Source organism: Sesamum indicum, linkage group LG11, assembly GCF_000512975.1.
Source record: "Sesamum indicum cultivar Zhongzhi No. 13 linkage group LG11, S_indicum_v1.0, whole genome shotgun sequence".
In the NCBI taxonomy this organism is placed as follows: domain Eukaryota; kingdom Viridiplantae; phylum Streptophyta; class Magnoliopsida; order Lamiales; family Pedaliaceae; genus Sesamum; species Sesamum indicum.
Window position 1 is genome coordinate 2091475 of NC_026155.1, and position 27165 is coordinate 2118639.

General features: G+C 36.0%; 2 protein-coding genes across 3 annotated transcripts; both read left to right on the forward strand.

Annotated features, from left to right (window-relative positions):
• On the forward strand, nt 9776–15369 carry LOC105173230 (glutathione S-transferase zeta class-like). Its single transcript, XM_011094912.2, has 11 exons — nt 9776–10348; nt 11723–11783; nt 11923–12025; nt 12181–12237; nt 12660–12745; nt 12847–12918; nt 13565–13618; nt 13707–13782; nt 14425–14486; nt 14767–14826; nt 14978–15369. Exons 1-11 carry the CDS (start codon nt 9879–9881, stop codon nt 15074–15076), a joined length of 1200 nt encoding a protein of 399 aa, XP_011093214.2. The 5' UTR covers nt 9776–9878; the 3' UTR covers nt 15077–15369.
• On the forward strand, nt 19032–23080 carry LOC105173232 (glutathione S-transferase zeta class-like). 2 transcript variants are annotated; one of them, XM_011094914.2, is made up of 10 exons: nt 19032–19121; nt 19291–19396; nt 19557–19613; nt 20013–20098; nt 20205–20276; nt 20890–20943; nt 21031–21106; nt 22097–22158; nt 22430–22489; nt 22651–23080. In XM_011094914.2, the coding sequence occupies exons 1-10, from the start codon at nt 19113–19115 to the stop codon at nt 22747–22749; spliced, it is 681 nt and encodes a 226-aa protein (XP_011093216.1). In that variant the 5' UTR covers nt 19032–19112; the 3' UTR covers nt 22750–23080. The 2 variants fall into 2 exon arrangements, with proteins under 2 accessions (XP_011093216.1, XP_011093217.1); XM_011094915.2 differs by lacking the exon at nt 20890–20943.

A 27165-nucleotide genomic window follows, 5' to 3' on the forward strand; every position in this document is an offset into this window, starting at 1 on the left:
GTGCGGGCGACTAGGAGATGCCGACCAGCACGCAGGTCCAAAAATAGCCTTCAAGCAAAGACTCTCACCGATTGGGGATTTCAATACTGTTCGTATGGGAGCTTCCTTGATATGTGGGGATGCTATCTGCCAAGTATGAAGTCATTCTGAGGACGTTTGGCCACGGAAATATAAGGGCGATGATCAGGCGCCACCCTGCGCTCGAGCAGGAGAGAAATGTGTGAAACAGAGGGCTTTATCCTTGGATAGTTGCAAGACTGTTTCAATGAAGCGATCCTTGGAGTGTTGGGAGCACCTCCAAGACGTTTCAGAGGTAGATAGTTCCGTTTGGGTAGGAAATGACGATGATGTTTAGAGTCTTCCGGTGCAGTGGCGAGACTATAGTTTCAGAGTATTGCGTGGGCAATTCCTCAGCGATGGATGATTGGATGGGGCTGAAACTCTAGAGTTATGATGTGGAAGTCGTAGGATACGCTATGGTTCAAGCGGCACATCATTTGGACATCGGTTGAAGGAGATTCGGAAAAAAGTGCGCTCCTCGGCCATCTTAGTGTTCTACTCTTGGAATAAGAGAAAATGTTTTTAAGCTTATTATAAAGGGGGCATGCAGTGGTGAACTCCAGCCAGCCCTCACCAGCCCTCCCCGTGCACGACGGCAGTGGCATTAGACAATGTCTGTACTAAATGAGCATCTCTTGGAGGCATGATGGGGGCCTTCAAGAGCCGGCTCTAGGCAACTCAAAGGAGTGCTTAGAGTCCCACGAAGGCATGGGAACCCAACGGACAGCGCAGGGCCAAGATGGCCTGCGTTGGGCGCAAAAGCGGCCGAGAGGCTCTGTGTGACGCGCAAGGTTGCCTCGCGTGCTGCGAGATATTAGGGGCAACACCTCTCGTGCGAATGGGTGATCGAGGCAAGCACTCCAAGACCTCGTGATCCAACTCATGGCACGCGCTATCGAGTTCTAGCCATCCATGGAGGTCCGTTGGCTAAGATGAGCGATCGTGGGTCGACGCCGCACTGTGGGCATATTGTGATGCCATGCCAAAAGGCAAGAAGGGATGTCGGGCATGCCATGCGAGATCAAGGCAGGATGTCGGCATATCGAATGGGCCTCGGACTTATGATGCAGTCATACTTGGGTGAGGCATAGAAGACAGCGACAACGAAGGCGTGTGCCGAGGATGCACCAAGCGAGCATTGGGCTCCTTGCCATCGAAGAATGCGTCAACAGGTTCGGAGATTGTGGGCGAGATGCATGGCGGCAGACTAGCTAGTCGGGGCCGGCCGCTAAGAGAGACGCTAAGGAGGATATGTCGAGAGCTTTGGCGAACATGAGCATTTCGGATAGGTGAGCGCACAGCCTGGTCAAAAATTGGGTGTGCAAAGCCTGAGATGTGTAAGACAAATTGGGTGTAACTTCTGAGATGTGCAAAGCCTGGTCGAAAATTGGGTGTAACTTGAGGTGCCGCACGGGCGAAAAATATATTCCGCTGCAAGACAAAAGAGTACACCCGTGACAGTTGTTATCAGAGCCCGGATAATCCCGGGTTCTTGAAGGAGAGTTGTGCCCAGTTGAAGATCTGGATTGGCACACGAGCTCTACGGTAGGTAGAGGCAAATTGGGTTGAGACCGTCAGTTAAGACAAGATCAGACCGGATTACGGCACAATTGTGTAGGCTTTAGTTTCAGTGAGCCGTTTCACGATGGTATGGTTTTGGGGGATGTCTGCCACAGAGATTATGTTGGGTAGAGTCCTTTTGTGCGCTTTTGGGCTGCTTCAGAGAGCAAGCAGCTATGGTCCAACTTCGTTATTGTTGGTTGGCAGTTGTGTGAAATATGTTGAGCGAACTGTCAATCGTGGTTCGAAAATATCTTTTGGGCAGAATGATATCAGATTTTCAAAATTCATCTTGGCTTCCCTAAGCGAGAGGGGGACATGCCGATGTGTCGGGTGGACTGTGAGATAGCAATCATATGTGCGGAACTACCTCAAGTTAAGAGGTGATCTAGACGATGAGGCTGTTTTGGTGGGCGAGATGCCACCATTTGTGGAGAGTGGTGGATGAAGGGCCACCTTCTCATAAAATTTTGAGGAACCTTCCAGCGGGGAAGGATGATCATAAGTTGAGGTGCTGAGTCACAATGGCCCATGAGGTGCTTGGAACAAGCCACCCTTGGGGTTGCGAGGAGTGGACGTTGAGACCCCTCCTTTTTGTGGACAGTTGTCGGTATGAGCCGTATGTGGCCGAGCAGAAATGTGGGATGAAGTGCTGTTGTGGTAGATGATGGTGCGTCTAGAGAGAGACGACACGCTTCAAGAACCAGGGGGCATAAGAATCCGTTATGTGAGAATGGCAGCTTGTCTGGAGCTTGAGTGGGGACAGCCCACTAAGCCGTGTGTTGGGTGCTCGACAGGAGCAAAAAGATTAAGCTGAATTGAGAATGTTCTTCAAGGGATTTCCAAGGGGGACTACCGAGTTGATAATTGAGGGAAGCGTTAGACTCCATTGGCACCATGAGCGGCATGGTGTGCACGGGCTGGAGACTAAAATCCCAATCTTGCTGTCAATGTTAGACATGTTGTGGTTGGGTGCTGATTTGAAAATCCCAACCTTGCCGGTGTAGTCGGACCGATACTTGTGTTTGAGTTTTCCGGCCAAGCTAGGACTTGAGCTTGGTTTTCGGCCAGATTGGGGGCAGAGGCCCCATGTTCATGCTGGGTTGAGCAAGAACCCTTTGGAGAGACGTCAGGTCCACGAGCGGCGTGGTTCCGACAATTGGGCATCCTGCCCATGCGCTTGCAAGTTTTTAAGTGTGGCCAACCACAGAGCCGGGTTTGCATGTTTGCCAAGGACGGCAACACCTCGAGTGGGGGAGAGAGTGCGAAGTGTGCGCACAGACTTCACACTTCATTGGGTTCCATATCAATTCGGGTGTATTTGAGGCACTGTTTTGAGGGACATCAGAAATTTCAGAGGTGCACTTGACAGACTTGGAGCACAGTTGTTACCCATCAGTTGAGAATGTTGGGAAGAGTGTGTAGCAGCGTACATAGACTCCATTATCAGTTGAGCAACAGGTGGAAGAGAGTGTAGAGAAAGGTATAGACTTCCAACAACAATTGAGCAACAGTCGGGGAGAGAGTGTAGAGCGAGGCACAGACTTCCAACTTTAGTGAGCTACACTGGGAAGAGAGTGTAGAGAAAGGCACAGACTTTCAACATGAGCGACATTAGGGAAGAGAGTGTAGACGAGTATACAGACTTCCAACTTGAGCAGTTAATGAGAAATGCAATGCATTAAGGCACTATTTGTTGAGAGCTACCCGCCACTTTGGAGAATAGAGTGCAAAGAGAGGCATAGACTTTCGCTTTAAGATTCTGTGTTGAATGAGTGCATCAGAGGCTCTATGTTAGTGGGGGAGCTTAGCACCAGTTTGGGAAGAGGGTGTCGACAGAGTACACGGCTTCCGCTTGGGTTGAGTTGATCACATTGGGTGCGGTAGACGCACCGTTTGTGGGGAGATAACGTGTGTGTTGAAGAGGCACTCACGATTGAAGCACTCGAAAGAGCAGGAGGCCGGTCTGATATCGCGTAATACTAAGAGAGAGTAATGGGCACCGCATACACCTTAATCATTCGTGTATGTATTGACAAGGACGTCAACAAATCGAGTGGGGGAGAATGTCACTGGCCGCTCCTTAGGCTAGATGGACGGCAGTGACTTGTGGAGGACGTGCGGGCGGCTAGGGGATGCCGGCTAGCACGCAGGTGCTCAAATGGCCTTTGAACAGCGACTCTTACCTATTGGAGATTGCAATACTGTTCGTATGAGAACTTTCTTGATGTGTGGGGATGCTATCCGCCAAGTATGAAGTCATTCCAAGGACGTTTGGCCACAGAGATATAAGGGCGATGATCAGGCGCCACCCTACGCTCGAGCAGGAGAGAAATGTGTGAAACAGAGTGCTCTATCCTTGGAGATTTGCAAGACTGTTTCAATGACGAGATCCTTATAGTTTTGGGAGAACCTCCAAGATGTTTCAGAGGTAGACGGTTCCGTTTGGATAAAAAACGACGATGATGTTCAAAGTCTTCCAATGTAGTGGCGAGACTGTAGTTTCAGGGTATTGCGTGGGCAATTCCTCAGCGATGGATGATCGGATGGGGCTGAAACTCTAGAGTTATGATGTGGAAATCGTATGCTACGCTACGGTTCAAGCGGCACGTCATTTTGACGTTGGTCGAAGGAGATGCGGAACAAGTGCACTCCTCGGCCATTTTAATGTTCTACTCTTGGAACAAGAGAAAATATTTTTAAGCCTATTATAAGGGAGGCATGCAGTGGTGAGCTCCAGCCAGCCCTCCCCGTGCATGACGGCAGTGACATTAGAAAATGTATGCACTAAATGAACATCTCTTGGGGAGTCATAGCCACCAGGGGGTCCTTCCTTGCTTACTGTGTCATTCTAGAGCTAATGTGGTCTCGGGTGGCAGTTGACTTGCAGGTCAATTAGAGCCACATGGGGGAGTGAACCGCCACGTGCGTGAGTCTTTTGGGCTGAACGCCTCATTGGGCTGTAATTCTAGGTCGAGTTGGGGGGTGCCTTGGGCTTCCGTCCTTCTCTTGGACTTCTTAGTTTCATGGGCTGATATGTGTGGGTCAGGAGTTAAGCTCTCCCAAGCCCTCCTACTCTCTTGGATTGAGCCACCCTTGGCGTGCACATCATACTACTTCAAATCTATTCTTTAAGTAGATTTGCTTCATTATTATATAACTTATTCAATAATAATATTTTTATAAATATTAAAAATAAATATAGTAAAAAATAATAAAAATATAATAATCTTGATAATCAAATATAAAAATAAAATTAAAATATACAATAAAAAAAGAAAAAATATATTGATTGATATTTGATGTGTCAAAAAACGCACCTATGAAATATATGATGCGAGCAAAAAACGCAGTGCTAGGCCCACTTGGAATGAAAAGTGGTGAAATAAGTGCTAGAAGGTAAAAACAATCAAATGAGTGAAGAATAGAATGTTATTGCTCGATTTTGCATATAATAGAGAGATTGATACAAAATCAAAGCTTTAAGTATGAAACAACAATGCTCCTTTAAGCTAACATGGCAGCAAAAAAGTGAAAAATATAGTAGGTAGGCTAAAAAGGTTTAGAACATATAACATAATATATGAATGTGAGAATGTGTCCCCGTCTCCATTTGGGAGACCTTTATAAGCAACCAGAAGGTTTATTGGAGAAATTCACGAATTTGGGGGAATATTGAAGGGACAAGTGGTTTGGCAGGGAACGTGGTAGCAGAAGCGAGAGATGAAAAGGCATAAACTTAAACGTTAATGGGTCGAACCAAGGGGTGTCCCCTTGGTGTTTCCAAGCGTTCGATGTAGTATGAAAAGAAAAATAGAGAAACATTCATACAAGGCTATGGTTATAAATATGAAAGAGATGCATAATCGTAAAAATATGATTACCTCTTTCGATTGTAGGAATCCTTCAAATATTATCCACACCATACCGGTACTAAGAGAGCTTTGATTGATTTGCTGGAAAAGATCAAAGCAAAGCTCTCACCAAGAGGGCAAGGGAGGAGTTGCCGAATTGAGAGGACAGAGGGTGAGTTTTTTTTTTTTTTGTGTGTGTATTGTGTAATTATTTCCTAAATAATTATACACAATACATATATATATATATATATTTTATATAGATAAGCGGAAATGTGTCTAGCTTATGCATGCCATCTTCAGTCAGTTGACTACCTTCTCAACTAACCTACTGAAATTGTATAGATGTCCAATGTGTGTTGTCAATGAAACACGACACTCATCCAATAAATGCAATACACAATGCAAGTCTCAATAAGACTCTCGAGCCCAGTCTCAATGTTCTTGACTTGGAACGTTTCAAACCAATCATCAGAAGTTGGTTTCATAGCCGCCATCCAATGCGCAATCAACTACATGGGTTATCTAAATGGCAAGCATACTTTGTCCTACAAATTACTTCACGACTTTCTTCTTTCACAAGAAGGATTTATAAGCTAGTAAACTCAAGTTGTCTATTTCTAGACTCCTTGCATCTACCAACCTACTTATCTTAACTAGAGGAATATGACCTAGTTTATGCATGCCATTTTCTATAAGTTTTATTCTTGATTATCCATTAAAGCATTTGGTTTGAGCGTTCATAATCCAATTATGACATGGAGTATGACAATTTATAACTCAGCAGATTTCTTGTCAAATAAAAGAACTTTTTTATTGATCAAATTTATAGTCTAACTTGTCCAACAATAGACTAATAAAAACTTGATCATGTTAGGCTACTTAATTGCATTCTATCCTTATATGATTACTGATAGTTAAGTTTATCTAGCCCATTGTCTAGTTTTAGGGCTGATATGTCTGAGCCTTCTACTCCTTTGTGTTTCTGCAAATCATTTGCAGATATGAGTTTTTTAAAGCAGGTATCCAATACTTAGGGAGTGGAAATAGTAATCATGTTGCTTATAACAACTGCAAACCTTGGGTGGAAAAGAGTTCACGACACTCCATCCTCCAAAACCCTTTAGCAATTCATGCAAATATCTTTCGTAATTCTTGACGGTCGAACCATTTTCCTATTTCCTTTACCCTCGCCCAGTAGGGCAATAGGAGTGCTTAAAACTCTTGCAGCAGCTGACTCTGCTCCATCCTTCTTCCTCTTCCAGCGTTCGGCACCCTTGCCTTTCGCTCTTAAGGTTGATGTCTCCCAATCTAATACCAATGCCCCATTATTTTCAATCTTTGCCTTGTATCATACTGACATGTTTATCAACTCATGAATGGATTTCTCAAACCTATTTAGAGTTCATGATAAAAGGTCGAATGAGGAATGAAGGGACTGAAGGATAACGTCAATGTGCATCTCTTTTTTCAAGATCAACATTGAGCTCCTTGAGCTTTCTCCACAGGGGATAGCATCTCAACCCCATATTTATGTACAGACGACCCTCAGTCATCTTGGCTCCGAAGAATGCCTCCATCATGGCATATCCAATATGCCGGTCCAGTGCTGCATAAGCTTGTTCTATGCGGAGTATTATCGAGCTAACAACGTCCAGCCTGTCATACTGCTCATTGGTCATGGAAGCAAGTATGATCCTGTCGATCTTGCGGGTGTCCTTATGCCTTTTTCCTAACGTCAAATGCTCTTTAGGAGAAGACTGCTTTTCCAAGTCCTATCAAAGTGGCTTATCCATGACATAAGTCAGGTTTCCAAAATCGAGGACAATCCTTAGATTTTGCAGCCAATTAATTTGTTAATATGTTCCATCAATTTAAACAAGTCTCAAAATAATAAAGGTAAGTGAATCTTAGACATATATTCAAAATGTAAAGCAGAAAGTACTAAGCAGATTATAGTAATATTGCGTTCAAATTAAGACTTAGTTTTTTAGTCATTAACCCCTCCCACTATTTCTACAAAAGCCCATCACTCTCAAGTGGGATTTCGAGAAACCATTTTCTAGAGAACTTGGGATCCACAAGCACAATCTACCATGCTCCACTTTTATGATTCACATGGCAAAAGACTCATGGGAGGTATCCAATACCATTCTCATCCCATGAGATTCCCAAGATATTTTGCCTCACATCTTCACAAGATCCCGAGGACTCCAAGCGAATTATGCTACTCAGTGTTATGCCCAACCCATCAACCAAATCACACTTCAACTATCGGTCTCCATGACTTGTGAGATAGGAAAACAGTGAGTGTGTTTCTTTGTTCACAATAACGGTGCAACTTGCCTCTATTCTAAGTATGCCACGACTAGTGAGACCATATTTGGGTAGCGATAGCTTCCTCATCACATTATTATGGATGGAAGGCCTGGACAAATTGAAAATCATTTCGATCCAAGTCTATTACGGGCCTAATATTTACTTATTGTTAGGCTTAATCCATCAATCAAATCACACCTCAATTGTTGCCCCCCACGACTCATGAGATAGAGAAATAATGAGCATGTTCCTTTATCACAATAATGGTACAGCTTGCCTGTATTCCAAATGTCCCATGACTTGTGAGACTACATTTGGGTAGTGATAGCTTTCTCACCATATTATTGCGAATAGAAAGCTAGACAAATCAAAACCATTTTGATCCAAGTCCAATGTGGGCCTAACACTTTAACTTGGTCCAACCAAGTGAGAGTTTGATTGTATATAGACCGAGACCTCATCACATTAGCGTTTTGCATGCATAAATATCAAATATTTAATACATTTAAATATACGCACCGCATGCAATGAAACATAGCATATCCCTATTGGATGATCACGAGCCCAACCTATGCGACCCCCTAAGCCCGTAGTGGGTATATGGCCTATCTAAGGTGATCCTATACTATTACAAAGATAATTACCTATTATCGTTCTAATGGACATTATAACTCCTCCTTTAGACTTCCTTCCACTGTAGGCCTTCTTGTCCATGGGTTTGCTATATTATATAAAATTAAAACCTCACCAAAAAATTATTCTACTCTCATTGCATTGGAAAGAGGCCCTGATCAAAGTCGGGCAGAGGACATAAGTGCGGAAAAAAGTAAGCCTTATTATTCCAAGATATAAAACGAGAGATAGAGCGATAAAATAAGGGACATATGGGCCCACCCAATAAAAATAAAATATTCACAATTGGTCAAGGGTCCGTGATCATCCGATGTCATTCAAGTAACATCCAAGTATAATAATTCTAAATAATCATGCTCAACACATATAACACATTGCATGCATTATACAACAATGATATCCAATTTATATGTAGAAAACACAAGTTTAAGATTGCAACTAAATGGATGACCAAGGCATATGCATCGAATGCACAAATATACACCAAATTAATTAAGTAATATAATTTTAGGAAAAAATCAATTTCATCCTAAAATTAAATCAGCAAATCAATAATTTTCAGAAAATATGCAGAATTCAAAAAATCTAATTTTTCGGACAAACATAGAAAAATGGCCTAGCCGTTCACCGTCAGGCTGCAGCACGCCTAGCTAGCCTTGCACGCTCGCGCGCCTACGCAGAGATCCTATATGGATACCACCTAGGTCCTTCATGGAGCCCATGTGGTGAACCTTTGCCTTTTAATTGGGTGATTTTAAGTCCTTAAGTTTCTTTATGGTCCTGTGAAACCTTATTAGAATTTGGTTTTTGGGGGTGCTTGTCGTCCCCCTAGGCCTCCTAACCCTTATGGGCCATCTCCTGAACTAACCCCTTTAGGGGCACCATGGGCTTGCATTTCTTTCTTTTTTTGGAATATTTAGGCCTCTTTGGGCTGATATATTTTTATGTACATCAATATTTATTTATTTTTTTTAAATATTTTTATTATTTTTTATTTTCAAAATTCAAGGGTGAAATGATTGTTACATTATAAAATAATAGAAAAATATCAATTGACTATCAAAATTATACTAATGGGTAACTTCAAATATCAATTCAGTTATTTGTATTACTCAAATATCAAAGTGATATTAATAAAAAAAATTGGGTACTAAAATAAAATTTACTTATTTTTTAAATTATAAATATAAAAAATAGTGAAATTAAATTCTTTAACTATTTAATGTATTTATTTAGCTTGTGAAGAATGAAAAAAAATAAAAATGAGTTGGAAAGAATAAAATTTTAAATAATAAGAGTGAGATGAGAGAGGAAACGTTAATGGAAAGAAGAGAGAGAGAGAGAGTCGTGGCTTCAATCCCCTACTCCCTAAAATCGCGTTCAGAAGTCGTGCTTCAATTCCAAAATCATTCCAAGTGTCTGTTCGACGACTGTGAGTCAGCCATCAACACCATGTTCCATCACCGGCAACTTCAATCCATCTGCCGCGTCGCCGCCACAAACCCTGGAATCTTGCACTCTATCACCACCGTCTCCTCAATAGGAACCGAATCCCAACTCCTCAATTCCTACACCGTCACACCACCAATCAAACCCTGGCCCCAAAAACTCACCCACAAACGCCTCTGCTCCATCATCACCAACCAGCAAAATCTCGATCTTGCTCTCCAAATTTTCCACTATGCCGGCAATTACCACCCTAATTTTCACCACAGTTACGAGACCTACCACGCCATTATCCACAAGCTCTCCCGCCAGCGCGCATTCGAACCCATATCCTCCCTTTTGAATGAATTGCGAAATTCGCGAATCAAATGCGGCGAAAATTTATTTATCACTCTTATTCGGTACTACGGTATTGCCAGTAGACCGAAAGAGGCGATCAAAATATTCCTTCGAATTAATGATTTTGGTGTTAAAAGGTCAGTTCGTTCATTAAACACTTTACTCAATGCTTTGGTTCAGAATAAGAAGTATGATTCTGTTTACTTTATGTTCAAGAATAGCCAGAAAAGGTTTGAAATTGTGCCCAATGTGTTTACGTGCAATATATTATTAAAAGCTTTGTGTAAAAAGGATGATGTGGAGGGTGCTGTTAAGGTGTTGGATGAAATGCCGGGCATGGGAATGATCCCGAATGTGGTGAGTTACACGACGATTATGGGAGGGTATGTGGATCGAGGAGATATGGTAGGAGCAAAGAGAGTTTTTTATCAGATTCTGGATCGAGGTTGGTTGCCGGATGCCACCACATACACGGTTCTGATGGATGGGTTTTGTAAGCTGGGGCGGTTTGTTGATGCAACTAAAGTGATGGATGAGATGGAGGAGAATGGGGTGGAGCCTAATGATGTTACATACAGTGTCATGATTGAGGCATTATGCAAAGAAAAGAAATCGGGAGAAGCAGTGAATATGGTTAGCGATATGCTTGACAAGAAGTACATTCCAAGCTCAGCATTATGCTGTAGGGTGATAGATGCCTTGTGCAGGGAAGGGAAGGTTGAGGAAGCATGTGAGTTGTGGAAGACGTTGTTGCTGAAGAACTGTACTCCAGACAACACGATATTAAGCACACTGATGCATTGGCTGTGCAAAGAAGGGAAGGTTTGGGAAGCAAGGAAGTTATTTGATGAGTTTGATAGGGGTTCTATTCCTAGTGTTTTGACATATAACACACTTATTGCCGGAATGTGCGACAGTGGGGAGTTGTGTGAGGCTGGGAGGTTGTGGGATGACATGGTAGAAAGGGGATGCCCTCCGAATTCTTTCACTTATAACATGCTGATCAAGGGGTTCTGCAAAGCAGGCCACGCAAAGGAAGGGGTCCGAGTCTTGGAGGAGATGCTGGATAGAGGGTGCTCGCCAAATGAATTCACTTACTCTGTCTTAATTGAAGCACTTTGTGACTCTGGATGTGAAGCAGATATTTCAAATGTGCTCGACATTGCTGCCTCTCATAAACTTGAAATCAATTATGATTCTTGGAGAGTTTTGGTAGAGAAATTTGTCACCAGTCATGCTAATGTATGTCCCAATTTGGATAGAATGTTGTCGGCAAATGCTGCATAGATGTTCCTGTTCAACTGAGTTCAGTTGACTTGAATGCTACCTAGAGGATGGTGATCTTGTTTCCTTCCCGATATAGATTTCTGCAACAACTTTCTCTGCCCATTCAATAACTGATCAAATTTTATAAAGATAATTAACTCCGTGCAATAATTGAAAACATTTCCCAATAGACAAAATATTTCACCTAACCAGACATTTATCCTTTCTCCACTGCACATATACAGTTGGGGTGCTTCTGCTGCTAATATCTTCACTTCTCCATCATCAATGGAGCCCAACAAGCAGGTTTCTCAATTCTCCCTCTATTCTTCTCTCACAGACACCCTCAAACACACACACACTCATACACAAATTATTTCAGTAGAAAAATGCCATGTCATGTTTCTATGTAACTAACATGGTTGTGGGATGGATACAACTGCAGAGGCATAGTCCAGTTGATTCTTCATCAGCTCCGAAACTTGTACTCTACTCTTACTGGCAGAGCTCTTGCTCTTGGCGTGTGCGCTTTGGGTTGAATCTTAAAGGTCCATTATATATCTTCCTTATCATCTGATATTTTTGCTATGCGGCGCCCCTAATTTGTTTTAGATTATAATTTCGATAATTTCTTGTTTATTTTATTTTTTTCCTGATAAAATATAGCTACATTTGATAAAGTGTGGCACTATTTCTGCCTTAGGACTTTCTTATGAGTACAGAGCTGTCAATCTTGCGAAAGGGGAACAGTTCACTTCAGGTGCCTTATTGTGTGTGTATTTTGTAATTTTTGGCCCTTGATTTACAATATATTTTGGTTTTTTCCCGTTTGTTATTTAATGTTCTTGAAAAGTAGATGATTTTATGTTGATCAATACTTAGAGGGCATGATGAATCTTGCGCCAGTAGTTATTATATTCTTGATCCTGAACTGGTGCTTTTGAAGTTGCAATTCTCAGAAACCAGATTAACAAGATTAAACTTGCACAATTACTGGAAATAGAAAACTCGGCATTTTGAGTTGCAAGTTGCTACCTTGCTCTCCTGGATTCGAAGACCTGTTTGTCTTAAGAATTACAGTTTTAAACTATGTTCAAGGATTTGAAACCATACTGTTATGTTTCTGTGGTTGTCTTGCTTTCATGATCTCGATGTCTTATAGTAATTGCGTTTGGCTTGCAGAGTTTGGGAAAGTAAATCCTCTTCGATACGTCCCAGTTTTGGTTGACGGGGATGTAGTTGTTTCAGACTCATATGCAATTCTACTGGTTGAGTACCTTTCTGTTCTGATAAAGTTGTTATGTTCTGTTTGTTTCTCAAATCAAAGATAATGCTGTCTAATAAGATGTGAATTCTTGTTCTTGTCCAGTGTTTAGAAGAGAAGTATCCTCAGAAACCACTTTTACCGGCTGATCCTCAACTAAGAGCAATCAATCTCCAGGTCAGGTTAGAGTTAACTAACCTCGAGAAATGTTCTGCTAATTATCTTCACTTACACTTACAGGACTTGGTTTGGTGTCATTTGAAGTACTCTGTCCCATATTTACGAGTTTGATACTTTTAAATGGATGTTTTTCTTGTTTGCTGGGGCATTCTTATTACGACATTGCATGACAGAATTGAAACGTGTGAAAAAAGAAAAATTTAAGAAAAGAACAAGAGTCAAATGCCAGAATACAGGAACTGTTACATGGTTTGGAGATGTATTATTCCTACTTCCCTGCTTATCCAATTTTTTTCTTAATTGGGTAGAATATCCCTACAACCATCAATTATATATAACTAGGCTCTTGTAAAACATTTGCAATTACTAGTTTGCCCATGAGAGTAACTTGCTCTACAGAAGAGCCAAAATGTAATGTTGGTCAGGCTGCACCGCTCCAACAAACTCGTCCGAGGTGCATGAGTATAAAAAATAATATCATTTCAGAGTGGGATGTTTCAGTTATGGATCGTTCTAGATCATGCCTTAGCTATATAGTTAGCTTTCTTTTGTCAAATTAGTTGAAATGAAAGATTGAACTGCATCCTTTTATGCCATCTTCTCATCATCATAGTAGTCCTTCTGAAAGTACAATTTATCACAGGCTGCTAGTATTGTGTCTTCCAGCATACAGCCTCTTCACATGTTATCGCTGCTGGTCAGTTTTTAATAGATATTTCTGCATTCTGACAATGACATCATAAATGTATCACTTGAGATCTAATGTTTGTTCATCGATGTGGCAGAAGTATGTCGAGGAAAAAGTGGGTCCTGAAGAGCAACAAGCATGGGCACATGTCCATATAGAAAAGGGCTTCCTTGGTGAAGTTCTTCAATGTTTCTTCTCATAAAATTATTTAATTTACTAATTTTCAGCCGCTTTTTCCATTTATTCTTCTATTAGGGTTGCCATTGTTGCATAGGCTGATTTGATAGGCTTTTGAAGTCCATAACATCTACCATTTATCTTCGAGCTACACTTGAGAGTTGAGTGAACTTCCACTAGGAGGATCAGGATATTATGCTGATACCCTTATGACCATTGTCCCATTTGTTTGCATAATTTACACGGACATGCAATGTTAGTGATGCTTTCATTACACTGTCTGGCTATTAGTGTACTGAAAGTATCACTAATCGAGATGTCAGTCTTATCAAACCATGGGACTCATTTCTTGTAATTTGGCCATAGTTGTGGTGTAATTGCAACTCTTCCTATTATAATTCATATGTAACATGCCCTCATTTTCGCAATATGTGATTCTTTTAAGAAGGTAAGACAAGAAGACATGATGATGAAACTATGGATCCATATTGGTTGAGGCTGATGTATAATATAGGACGGCCTGAGAGTTACAATGTGTTTGTTTATTCTGTTTCATAGACTTATATTGCTAATCATGTTAAGCATTTTTTGTCTCCATTCTATACTCTTTGGTTACTGAGGCTTTGAACTCTATCCAGCTCTTGAGAAGCTACTAAAAGATTGTGCCGGCCCATATGCTACAGGAGAAGAAGTTTTTTTGGTAATTTTCTTGCAGTTTCAACCTATTTGACGATGTGATATTAGAATTTTGTTTGAGAACTATGATTTCATGGTCCACTTCTAAGTATCCAAAACACTTAGAAAAATACTTGCAAAAAGATTATTGAACCAACTAACATCCTCGTTTATTCTGACTCATGCAAATATGTTGTAGCTGAAGTAAAAATCCTAGAAACCATGTTTTTTTTTTTTGGGGGAGGGGGGGGGGGGGATGGAAACGTGACCTGCTGCTAAACAAAGACGATTTCGACTATCTGCAGGCTGACGTATTCTTGGCCCCTCAAATTGCGGTAGCTACAAAGCGGTTTAATGTCGATATGGTAAATCCTTTCCAGACACTCTCTTATCCATCTTATTCTTTTCATTGTTTTTGTGTTTCATGTTGTATGCTCGACAGCTGAAATATTTATAGTATCTGCTGCTTAATTCAATAATGTAAGAACAAAACTTCTCAAACGGCTATTTCTGCAGTCCAAGTTCCCGACTCTGCGTACGGTATACGAGTCGTGCAATGCATTGCCTGAATTCCAAGCTTCTTTGCCTGATAGACAACCTGATGCTGTGCAGTGAACTTGCGAACTGATACAGAGATGCAAACATAGAAGTTTTTTGCCTTCAGACATCCTATATCTATCAGAGTAAACTTGTATGAAAATTCCTGCTTCAAATTGGCAATGGCAGGTGCTTCCGGAAATGATTGTCATTTAAAGTATGTAGCCTTGAGAAAGTAATCTCCCTGAAATTGTGGATGCAAATATTAAGATAGACTGATTGAGAACTATATGTTTGATTTTTTATATGAAACATATATATTTATTATATATACTAGGAAGTATGGGCTGCGATGCACGAGTATAAATATATTTTATATTTTTAGAGGTAAATATATTATTTACAGTTAGCTGTAAAAATATTAAATTCATAATATTGTTAATGTTTCTGTCATTGAAATATTAGCATATACAATTATATTTTCAAACATTTGTTTGGGATAATTTCACTCATCTTTCCTGAGATTTGGTATAATTCTAAGTAGATCCCCAATGATTTGAGAAATTATATCTAGCAATCTTAAAGTTTGTTTCTGTTTAATAAATAAATACTTTCGTTAGTCAAAATTAATTGAATTTGTTGATATTAACAAAAAATCTGAATGAAATTTGATATTTATCTTTGATTGATTTATTATTAATTTATTATAGGTCAAATAATTTTTTTTGATTAAACTATCCTTATAATGGTGATAATCTATCTCCTTATATGTATTAACTCGTAAAGATATATGTAGATATTTGATCATAAAAAGATTTATTTAGCCTGCAGTAAATCAATAATAAGTCAATTAGGAGGTAAATATAACTTTTTCCCCTATTTCTTTGTAATATTAGCTAATTCGGCAAATTTTGACTAATTGAGGGATTTATTTGTTTGATGGAATCAAATTTCAGGGTTGCTAGGTGTAATTTTTTAAACTAAGAGAAGTTTATGTGTAGTTACACCAAACTCATGAGTAGAAAGTGTAATTATCTCTAATTATTTTAATTGATAAGGAAATTATTTACTTCTATTATTTGCAAATCACTTTCTAATTTAATTGGTACGATTAAATAAAAAAGATATTCCCCAAAATTGAAATTTTACATTTTGAATTCACTAATAATTATATTTCATTTCTTGTATTAAATCAAATAAAAACAATAATATTAACAAATTGAATATTAAAATGAAATTGAATAGTCAAATTTCATATTTTGGATTGTTTTTATAAGAAATTTTAGTTTAATTTATGAACTATTATATTTTAAATGTTATTTATTTTTAATTTTATTAACATTGAATGATTTCAAATTAATAATTTACTTACTTTTGTTAATAAAAAATGTCATTTAATTGAAGTATGCTAATTATATTTCAATATAAACTTTTAAATATTGTCAAAGTGTTGGGCATATGTTTTATTAACTTTTAAATTTTGAAATATTAATGCATAATTTTTTTTTATCTTTATATTGCAATTTTTTATACTATTGCTACTTCATTTTGAAATATTTTAGGAAATTTATAGATTGGGTACTATTTATTTTTTTTTATAAGTCAATTTAAAGAAATAACTACGAAGTAAAAGAATAAAAAAAAATTATGAACATCTCATCTATATATATAATATAGTTCAATGAAAATTTTAATCTATTATAACAATTGAAATATTTTATTTGTGAAGAATGCAGTTATACAATTAAAATTTATTCTCCAATTAACATGTTAATGTGCCATTCTTTTATATATAAAAAAAACACTTATAAATATTATTTTGGGATAATTACATCCCCTTCTTCTGAGGTTTGGTGTAGTTGCACTTAGATCCTTTATGAATTGAGAAAATTACATCTAACATCTTTGAGATTTATTTTCTGTAAACAAATAAGTTCCTGAGTTGGTCAAAATTTACTGAATTTGTTATTATTAACAAAAAAATTGAATGAAAACTGATATTTACGTTGATTCACTTATTACCAACTTATTGCAAATCAAATATTTTTTTTTCAACTTAAACTACCCTTATAACGATGAAGATACACCTCCTAACATACATGAACGTTGAGACATATGAGGAAAATTCGGTGATAAAAAGATTTATGTGACACACAATAAGTAATAAGTCAATCATGGTAGATATAATTTTTTTATTAACATCAGCAAATTCGATGAATTTTAGCTAATAAATGAACATATTTGTTAGACGACAGCAAACCTCAGAAATGACAAGTAATCTCCCAAATCATAAAAAATTTAACTGTAATTACCTAAACTTTGGGGAGGGGAGCGAAGTTATCCCTATTATTTTTTGGTAGTTGTTCACTAATTTATCAACATATTGCGTATTTTGTAATATATTATGCAACGTTCTATTTCTCATTTTGTTACTTTTTATCAATATATTTTATTTTAATTTTTTTATGACTCATGATGTTATATTAATTGTTAGTTATTTTTTATAAAAATTAAATTTAAATTGACTAAACTCTTTTAAAACATCAAAATAATTATATATATTTTACTGCTCTATAAAATAAGGTTTTAAATTTAATTATTTATTATATTATTATTTACACTCCTCTTCAATATCAATGTCTTGAGATATGGTGAATAAAGTCGGTAAAAAGTGCAAGAACATATGATAATGTACTTGTAGAGTGCTTAGAGAATGTTTAAAGAATATTTAAAAAGTATTTAGAGAGTGAGAGAGATGATTTAAAGAGTAAGAGATGTGTGAGAGACGTTAGAGGATCTCATGAAGGTGTTTGGAAGTGCCCTGAGCATGAAAAAGATTTCCGGAAAAGTGGATGAATGTTGTTTGAATAAGTCATAATTTGATCTTATCTTCTACTAGAAGTGCTTTTAAATCCTATCTCCGAGTTTTGGGGAATTTTTCATCAGCAAGGACTCCTAACCGTCCAAGCTGCCAAGGAGTCCAGAGCTTTGGTGGCACCTTCCTTGTCTATGAGGAATCTCAGCCGCCAAGGGGATCCTCCTAGGGCTGATGTCTTCCAACGTGGCTATTGACGAGATGCCACGTAGGGAAGTAGGCTGTCATGTGTGTGGGCCTTTGGGCCGAATATTTGTCGGGCTTTGATCATGGTCCGAGTAGGGGGATGTCTTCAGCCTCCTCCTTTTTCCAATCTATTTTTTAGGGGGCACCCGGCAAGAACGCCCTCCTGTCTGCTTTCTAGGGGGCACCTGCCAAGACCACCCGTCTGTCTACTTTTTAGGGGGCACCTGCCAAGACCGCCTATCAAGTGTTTTTTGACATTTCATTATTCGAGCCTCTCATGACTTGGACCTACTAAGATGCTACAGGCCTCTCGTTTCTTTCTTCTTTTTAAATCGTTTGAGCCACTTTAGGTTAATTTATTTTTATGCACATCAAGTAATACCTAAACAAAATATCTTAAATATTAATATAAAAAAAACATATCATATTTAGACAAACTTGTTTCTTGAAAGGCTTAACTTTCCAAGCTTAATATAAGGGGAAAAAAACTTATTACTATTTACAATATAATTAATGAAAATTATAGGCACCTTACATGAGATTTGATAAAATTATAAATATTTTATTGTTATTTGAAGTATTATAAATACCTTCTTAATTTTAACGTCTGTCGAATAACGAGCTTATTTCGTTAATTTTCATTAGATTTCAATCTAATTTTTATGGTTAATCGATCAAAATATCTTTTTGAATTATCTATTATAATTTTATATATTCTTTAAAATTTTTAAAAATATTTTTATGAACTAATATATTCTATAAATTATTTATTTTATTCACCCTTAAGTTTAAAAAAAAAATTCAAATGTTTTCATTAAAAAAATCAATAAGATTAAAATAATAATTTTTACCTAACAATCTAGAAATTATATAAATATTTTTAATTTTAAAAAAAATCACAAATTTTTTAAATACTAAAAAGTATTTATTATTAATTTTCCCTATAATTAATTGATTGGTCAACTAAAAACATTTTCCAACAAACAAAACGATTCAGCTAAGCAGACATTTATCCTTCTTCCCCTGCACACAGTTGATGCTTCTCCATCATCCATGGAGCAGGTTTCTCAATTCTCACTCTACTCCTCTCTCTCTCTCTCACACACACACACACACACACACACACACAGAGAGAGAGAGAGAGAGGAGGGAATTATTTCAGTAGAATAATGACATGTAATGTTTCTGTGTAATTTTTAACATGGGGTTGTTGGATGTGTACAAACTGCAGATGCATAGCTGCCCAGTTGATTCTTCGTCAGCTCCAAAGCTTGTTCTCTACTCTTACTGGCAGAGTTCTTGTTCTTGGCGTGTGCGTTTTGCCTTGAATCTTAAAGGTCCACTATATATCTTCCTTGTTATTTCATATTTTATTGGTATGCGGTGCCCCTAAATTGTTTTAGATTATAATTTCAAGAATTTCTTGTTTGCTTTATTTTTAGTTCAGATAGAATTGGCTATATTTGATAAAGTGTGGCTCTTTTTCTGGGTGCTTAGGACTTTCTTATGAGTACAGAGCTGTCAATCTTGCAAAAGGAGAGCAGTTCACTTCAGGTGCATTATTGCGGGTGTATTTTGTAATTCCAGGCCCTTAATTTTCAAAATTCAGCTCTTTTTTGTTTTTCTCGTTTATGATTTTGATGTTCTTGAAAAAAGTAGATGATTTTGTGTCGATCAATACTTAGAGGCCATGATGAATTTTGCCCCATTGTTATATTCTTGATCCTCAACTGGTGTTTCCGAAGTGGTAATACTCAGAAACCTGATCAACAGGAATGAACTTGTACAATTACTTGAACCTGCTATCTTGCTCTCCTTTAATTGGAAGACCTGTTTGTCTTAAGAACGGCAGTTTTAACTATGTTCGAGGATTTGAAACCATACTGTTATGCTTCTGTGGTTGTCTTGCTTTCAATGATCTTGATGTCTTTAGAAATTGCATTTGGCTTGCAGAGTTTGGGAGATTAAATCCCCTTCACTACGTCCCAGTTTTGGTTGACGGGGATGTAGTTGTTTCAGACTCTTATGCAATTCTACTGGTTGAGTACTTTTCTGTTCCGACATAAAGTTGTTATCTTCCTTTTGTTTCTCAAATCAAAGACAAATGCCACTAATAAGATGTGAATTCTTCTTGTTCTTGCTTAGTATTTAGAGGAGAAGTATCCACAGAAAGCACTTTTACCTGCTGATCCTCAACTAAGAGCAATCAATCTCCAGGTCAGTTTTGTACAGGGGTATGCTAAGAGTTAACTACCTCGAGAAATGTTCTGCGGATTATCTTCAGTTACAGGACTTGTTTTGTCCCATATTTATGAGTTTGATATCTTGCATGGATGTTTTTCTCATTCCTTGGGGCATTCTAGTTACGGAATTGCATGATAGATTTGCAAAATTTGAAATAAAATTAAAAAAAAAGAAAAAAGGAAGAAGAATCAAACGCAAGAATACATGAATTCTTACGTGGTTTGGAGATGAACTTTTCCTACATTCGCAGCTGATCTAATTTTTCTTACTAGGGTAGAATATCCCTACAATCATCAACCATATATAACTAGACGCCCATGCTTACTAATTTGGCCCTGACAGTCAAGTGCTTTACAAAAGAGCCAAAACGTAATGTTGGTCACGCTGCACACTCCAACAATCCTATGTAAGGAATATAATATCATTTCAGAAGGGGACGATTCACTTATGGCTCGTTTTATATCATGCCTTACCTCTATAGCTAGCTCTCTTTTATCAAATTAAATCATATGAAAAATTGAACTGCATCTTCCTTTTCCATCTGTCATGATCATAGCTGTTCTTCTGAAAGTACAATTTGTCACAGGCTGCAAGTATTGTGTCTTCCAGCATACAGCCTCTTCACATGTTATCGCTGCTGGTCTGTTTTCAATAGATATTGTTGCAATCTGACAATGACATCAGAAATGTATCACCTGATATCTAATGTTGTTCATCAACGTGGCAGAAGTATATCGAGGAAACGGTGGGCCCTGAAGAACCTCAAGCATGGGCACATGTCCATATAGAAAAGGGCTTACTTGGTGAAGTTCTTCAATCTTCCTTCCCATAAAATTATATAATTTACTAATTCTCCGCCTCTTTTTCCATTTATATTCTTCTGTAACTAATGGGAAAAAAGTGAGGTTTGAGATCTAAACACGTCAACTCTTGCACAAACTAAAAATTAGTCTTTTTCTCTTCAATTCCTTCTTTTCCCAAAAGTCCCCTTTACAATGAAATTAGGGGGTATTTATACTATGCTAGCAATCAATGAGAGGGGGTGTAAAATGAATTCTACCCCCTTACCTACCACTAATTTGTGGGTACAATTTACTTGTAAGGTTTAATCTAGTAATTACAAAATAATCTAAATTGTACAGCCCTAATCTTTTGTTGCCGCTTATGGAAAGGATTTAACTTTCCTCTTGAACCACTATTTGATTTATCTTCTTGTCTCCATCAATTATGGTTTCCGTTGTTGCATAGGTTCATTTGATAGGCTTTTGAAGCCCATTACATCTTATCTGAGAATTGAGTGAACTTCCACTAGTTGAGTTGGGACAATTACGCTGACAACCCTGTGATTATTGTCTAATTACAGACACTACCCCTTCTTTGAATAATTACACTGCCAGTGTTAGTGATGCTTTCATTACACTGATGGGGTATTAGTGTACCGAAAGTATCACTAATAGGGATGTCAGTATGATCAAAGAACGGGACTGATTTTTGTAATTTGACCATAGTTGCAGATGTGTAAATGCAACTATCCTGTAATAATTCATATGTTAGAAGTCTTCATTTTCCTAATTTAAAATTCTTTTAAGGAGGTAAGACAAGAAGACATATGAGATGAAACTACGGATCCTTATTTAGTGAAGGCTGATGTGGAGAATAGAACAGCTTGGACAGTTGCTATCATGCTATGTGTTTATTCTGTTTTTCATAGACTTATATTGCTAACATGTTAAGCATTTTTGCCTCCATTATAAACTCTTTCATTACTGAAAAGGGCTCTGAACTCTATCCAGCTCTTGAGAAGCTACTAAACAATTGTGCCGGCCCATATGCTACAGGAGAAGAAGTTTGTATGGTAATTTTCTTCCACTTTCAACCTATTTGACGACGTGATATTACAATTTTGTTTGAGAACTATGATTTCATGGTCCACTTTCTAAGTATCCAAAACACTTAGAAAAATACTTGTACGAAGTTTATTGAACCATCTTTGTTTATTCTGACTCATGCAAATATGTTGTAGCTGAAGTAACAATCCTAGAAACCATGTTCTTTTTTTCTGGGGGGCAGGGGGCGTCGAATATCAGTGACTAATGCTAAACGAAGACGATTTCGGCTATCTGCAGGCTGACGTATTCTTGGCCCCTCAAATTGCAGTAGCTACAAAGCGGTTTAATGTCGATATGGTAAATCCTTTCCAGACACTCTCCTAAGTTTTCTTAACCATATTATTCTTTTCACCATTTTTGTGTTTCATGTTGTATGCTTGACAACCGAAACATTTGTAGTATCTGCTGCTTAATTCAATAATGTAAGAACAAAACTTCTCAAATGGCTATTTCTGCAGTCCAAGTTCCCGATTCTGCGTATGGTATACGAGTCGTGCAATGCATTGCCTGAATTCCAAGCTTCTTTGCCTGACAGACAACCTGATGCTGTGCAGTGAACTTGCTGAATTAATACAGATATGGAAACATAGAAGTTTGCCTTCAGACATCCTATAACTATCAGAGTAAACTTATATGAAAATTCCAGCTTCAAATTGGCAACTGCAGCTGCAATTCTGGAAATGATTGCCATTTATAGTTAGTAGACTAAGAAAGAATTGTAATCTCCATGAAACTGTAGATGCAATAATTAAGTAAAGAAGATAGAAACATACAAAATACACACACACACACATATATATATTATATGGGAAGCCAACGCAGAACGATGAATGCATTATATATGTATACATGACAAGTACATGAATGTAGGAGATGTAATTGTTAGTTTGTCATGGTTAGATTTATTTCGGGTAGAAGTTTTTCCACATTTTATAATCTTGATCGTCTCATGCATATAGAAAAGTTTAGTGTGTCGATATAATTTACTTTAGGGGTGCCCAGTTTCATGGGTTGGAATTATAATTTCGGATAAATTACAACGATTTCTCCCAAGATTTGGTATAATTACGAACATTCTCTTATTATTTGAAAAATTACCAGCACCCTCTTGATTCTAATTAATGGACGTCTTACAATTAGTCCAATCTGTTAGGTTTTCATTTGTTTTTTGTCGTGACTGATCAAAATGCCCTCGTGGACTAAGAACTATAATTTTATTTATTTTTAGAAAATTTCAATTTTAATGGACTAAATGGATAATATTTTTTTAATAATTTTTCAAAATTTTCCATCCACCCTGGATCAATTTTTTTATAAATTCTTATTTTCTTTTGAAAAAAATACAGTATAGACAAAGTTGACAATTTATATCTCCATTTAAAAATACATAATTTTACCAAATATAAGAAGGGTATTTGTAATTTTTCAAATAATAAGGGATTATTCATAATTATGTCAAATCTCAAAACAGGTAATTATAATTTACCTTATAAATTTACCAAAAAATAAATAAATAAATATTTGTGTGATTAGATTTAACGCCAAAAAATTCAAACATAATTTACTCAAAAACTTAAGTGGAGCTCATATATACAATTGGACATGAATTAATGAGTCAATTACGTGTTGTTTGGTGTCCAAAAAGAATCAAATTTAATTTTAATCTCACCTACTTGCATTTATCTAATTCTTTATTTCACATCCAATGCCATATAATAACATTTCTTGTTTTTGTGATATATACCAATTATTATTGAGAAAACAAAAACATCAACTTCCATAGGGGTACAGACATTGATCTCAAAATCACACCAACTCCCATGTAATCTTTTTAGACTCATGAAGAATGACAAATCATATCATCTCTTAAATATTAAGAATACAAAAAAAAATATATGTATTGAAGATATCCGACAATGGATACTTAGTTTTGATTTATCTCCTTTTATTAGTATTTATACACTTTTTCATTTATAGTGAATGTTTTGGCCTATCGAGGTGACTGCCTAGTCTTTCATGTTGTATTGTACTGATGTACTACCATTTATTTAATGAAATTTATATTTGTCGGAAAAAAAAATGTAAATAGACTAAGATGGTGTTTGGTATGTATATATATATATATATATATATATTTAAACGAGCTTGAAAGAGAAAAAATAAAATGTCAGACGCTTATAAGAGGTGTTTGGTTAAGCCTTTTTGAAATATTTTATACGCTCATATATATATATATCTTATAAGATGTTTTAAGAACTTAAAGATGTTTAATCTTATTCTAAAAACGAGTTTTTAGAGTGTTTGGATGAATAAGATACATTAGCTTATAAGACGTTAGAGTGTTTGGCAGAATGAACTTTTCATACTGCAGTAATGATCGAAAAAATCCATCAAACTATTAGAATTTAAAATTACATAAATAGATAATTTTGCTTTGGAGGAAAAAATCTCAGTTATCTGAAAGATGAAAATGAAACACTGTCAAAATTTTGAGTGTGTTTTTGTTTATTGGATATTAAAATTAAAGAGCTTATGAAAAATTATCAAAAAAAAAGTTAGGTGAAGTTAATTTTTTTAAAAAATAGCTTATCTAAATGATTTTCAAGAATTTTATAAGCTCAAAAAAAAAATATCAAATGATTAGAAATTCTTCACCGATAATATATTATATATAGATTTTATAACTTTATTTTATTCAGACGCTACAACGACTTCTCTTTAAATTAAGACATGATACCGTATAAATTCGAATAACATTTTATACGACGTACAAACTTACAAATAATATGCTCAACCATGCAAACACCATCTAATTCTTGTATAATAAATCTCAATCATGTATAAATTTATGTACGAATTATTACAAGACTATGACATGAAACTATTAAAAATAGGAAAAAAAACAAGATTTAATGTACAAATAAATTAATTTCCTAAAATTATAGGGATCAAATCATGACGTTTGATTTTATGGCCATAACGATAATGATATATCACTTTGGTAAGACATCATAATCAATCTATTATTCCTTGACATATATCGTACATTCAAACAACCTTATCCCACAACTAAAACTTTGTACGTATTTTATTAAATAAAAAATTGCATTATATATATATATATATATAATAAATTGGGCATTCAAATAATTAATATGCAAAAAAATACCATTAATATCATGACTTTGAATTCCATTAATAATTAGCTATTGATTTATTTTAGTTGTAGTTGTTGGTTAGTTATAGATACTGATATCAACGATTGATACTCAGTATAATAATGATTTAATGATTGAAATTTATGATGTAATTGAAATAATAATTTCGGATAATTTTACTCCCGTCTCCTGAAGTTTGTTGTAGTTACACATAGACCCCATGTGGTTTGAATAAAGGTTTGCTTCCATCTGGCAAATAAGTTCGTCAGTTAGTCAAAATTCACTAGATTTGCTGGTATTAACAAAAAGAACTAGATAAAATCCTATATTTACCCCTGATTTACTTATTCTCGATTTATTGCAGGTTAAATACATCTTTTTATAGACAAATTACCCTTATCCATATCCACACGTTAATGATGTAAGGAGGTATGCCTTTACCGTTATAAGGATACTGTATTTGGAAAAAAATTGTATGACTTGTAATAAGTCAGTTGAGGATAAATATCAATTTTTATTCGATATTTTTATTAATATCAACAAATTCAGTAAAATTTGACTAACAAATGGACCTATTTGTTGAACGAAAACAGACATCATGAGTGCTAAATGTAATTTTTTAAACTACAGAATATATACGCGTAATTACATCAAACCTCAAGTAGAGGGGTGTAATTATCCCTAATAATTTTTTATCTTTATAGGACTTTAGTTTGATTGAGTTTTTGAAGGCTGCTATGATGTTACGTTGTTGTACGAGAGTAATAATGTCTTAATCTAGACATATTATTCAAAACTTATGAAATATTAAGGAGTTAATAACATCAAAATATATATATATATATATATATATATTATGCTTCCATTTTAAAATACTTGGAGGGTTAGATGCAGTCTGATCCAACGACTGCATAATTAATTATAAGATAATTGATTATAACATAATTAATTTCAAATAATTGATTTTAGAAAAAAAATAATTATAGTATTTAGGTTCATAATTTTATAATTCATTATACAAATTCAAATTATAATTTAATTGCATAACTAACTTTATTTTCAAGATTATCGAAAACATTAATATATACATAATGGACATAATAAGCCATCAAATAAAAATAATTTTCATGGGATTAAAATATTTATCAAAAAAAAACGGATTAAACGACATGCAAGTACGAAATATAGGTTTGGCTTTAGCCCCTCCAAAATTATTATTTGCACTATGCGATAATAAAAGCTTGAACGACTTTAATTTTTTAAATACTGATCGTTGTGGTATGCTGTTTTTGTATTTATATATATATATATATTATTTTTTAAAATATATTATAAATAAAAATAAAATATATAAATCAATTAATAATATTTCAAAAAACAAAAAAAAACCAAGTTAAGGATATTGAAGGTGCAATAGAAAAAATTGGTGCAGTGGTTTGATAGTGTCTTTCTTTTTTAAATTAGCATTTAGATTAAAGTGGATTACATTACAAGAAAAAATTAGTGACGTGACAGGAAAAATTAAATGATAATTTTTATATTATCATTAATTATATATATTTTGGGACAAGATTGATTATTTTGTCACAATAGAAATTTCATGATTTTAATAATTACTATTATTTTGTAAAAATTATTATTGATATGAATTAATGACAAAAAAATTTGCACTAATTTGTCACTACATGAATTATGAAATAATTGGAACTAGTTTAATTTATATAGAGTTAATTACAATATTAGTCCTAAATTATAGGATTTTTTGCAGTTTCCTCCCATGCTTCTAGAAATATTAATTTTAGTCCAATACTTTTT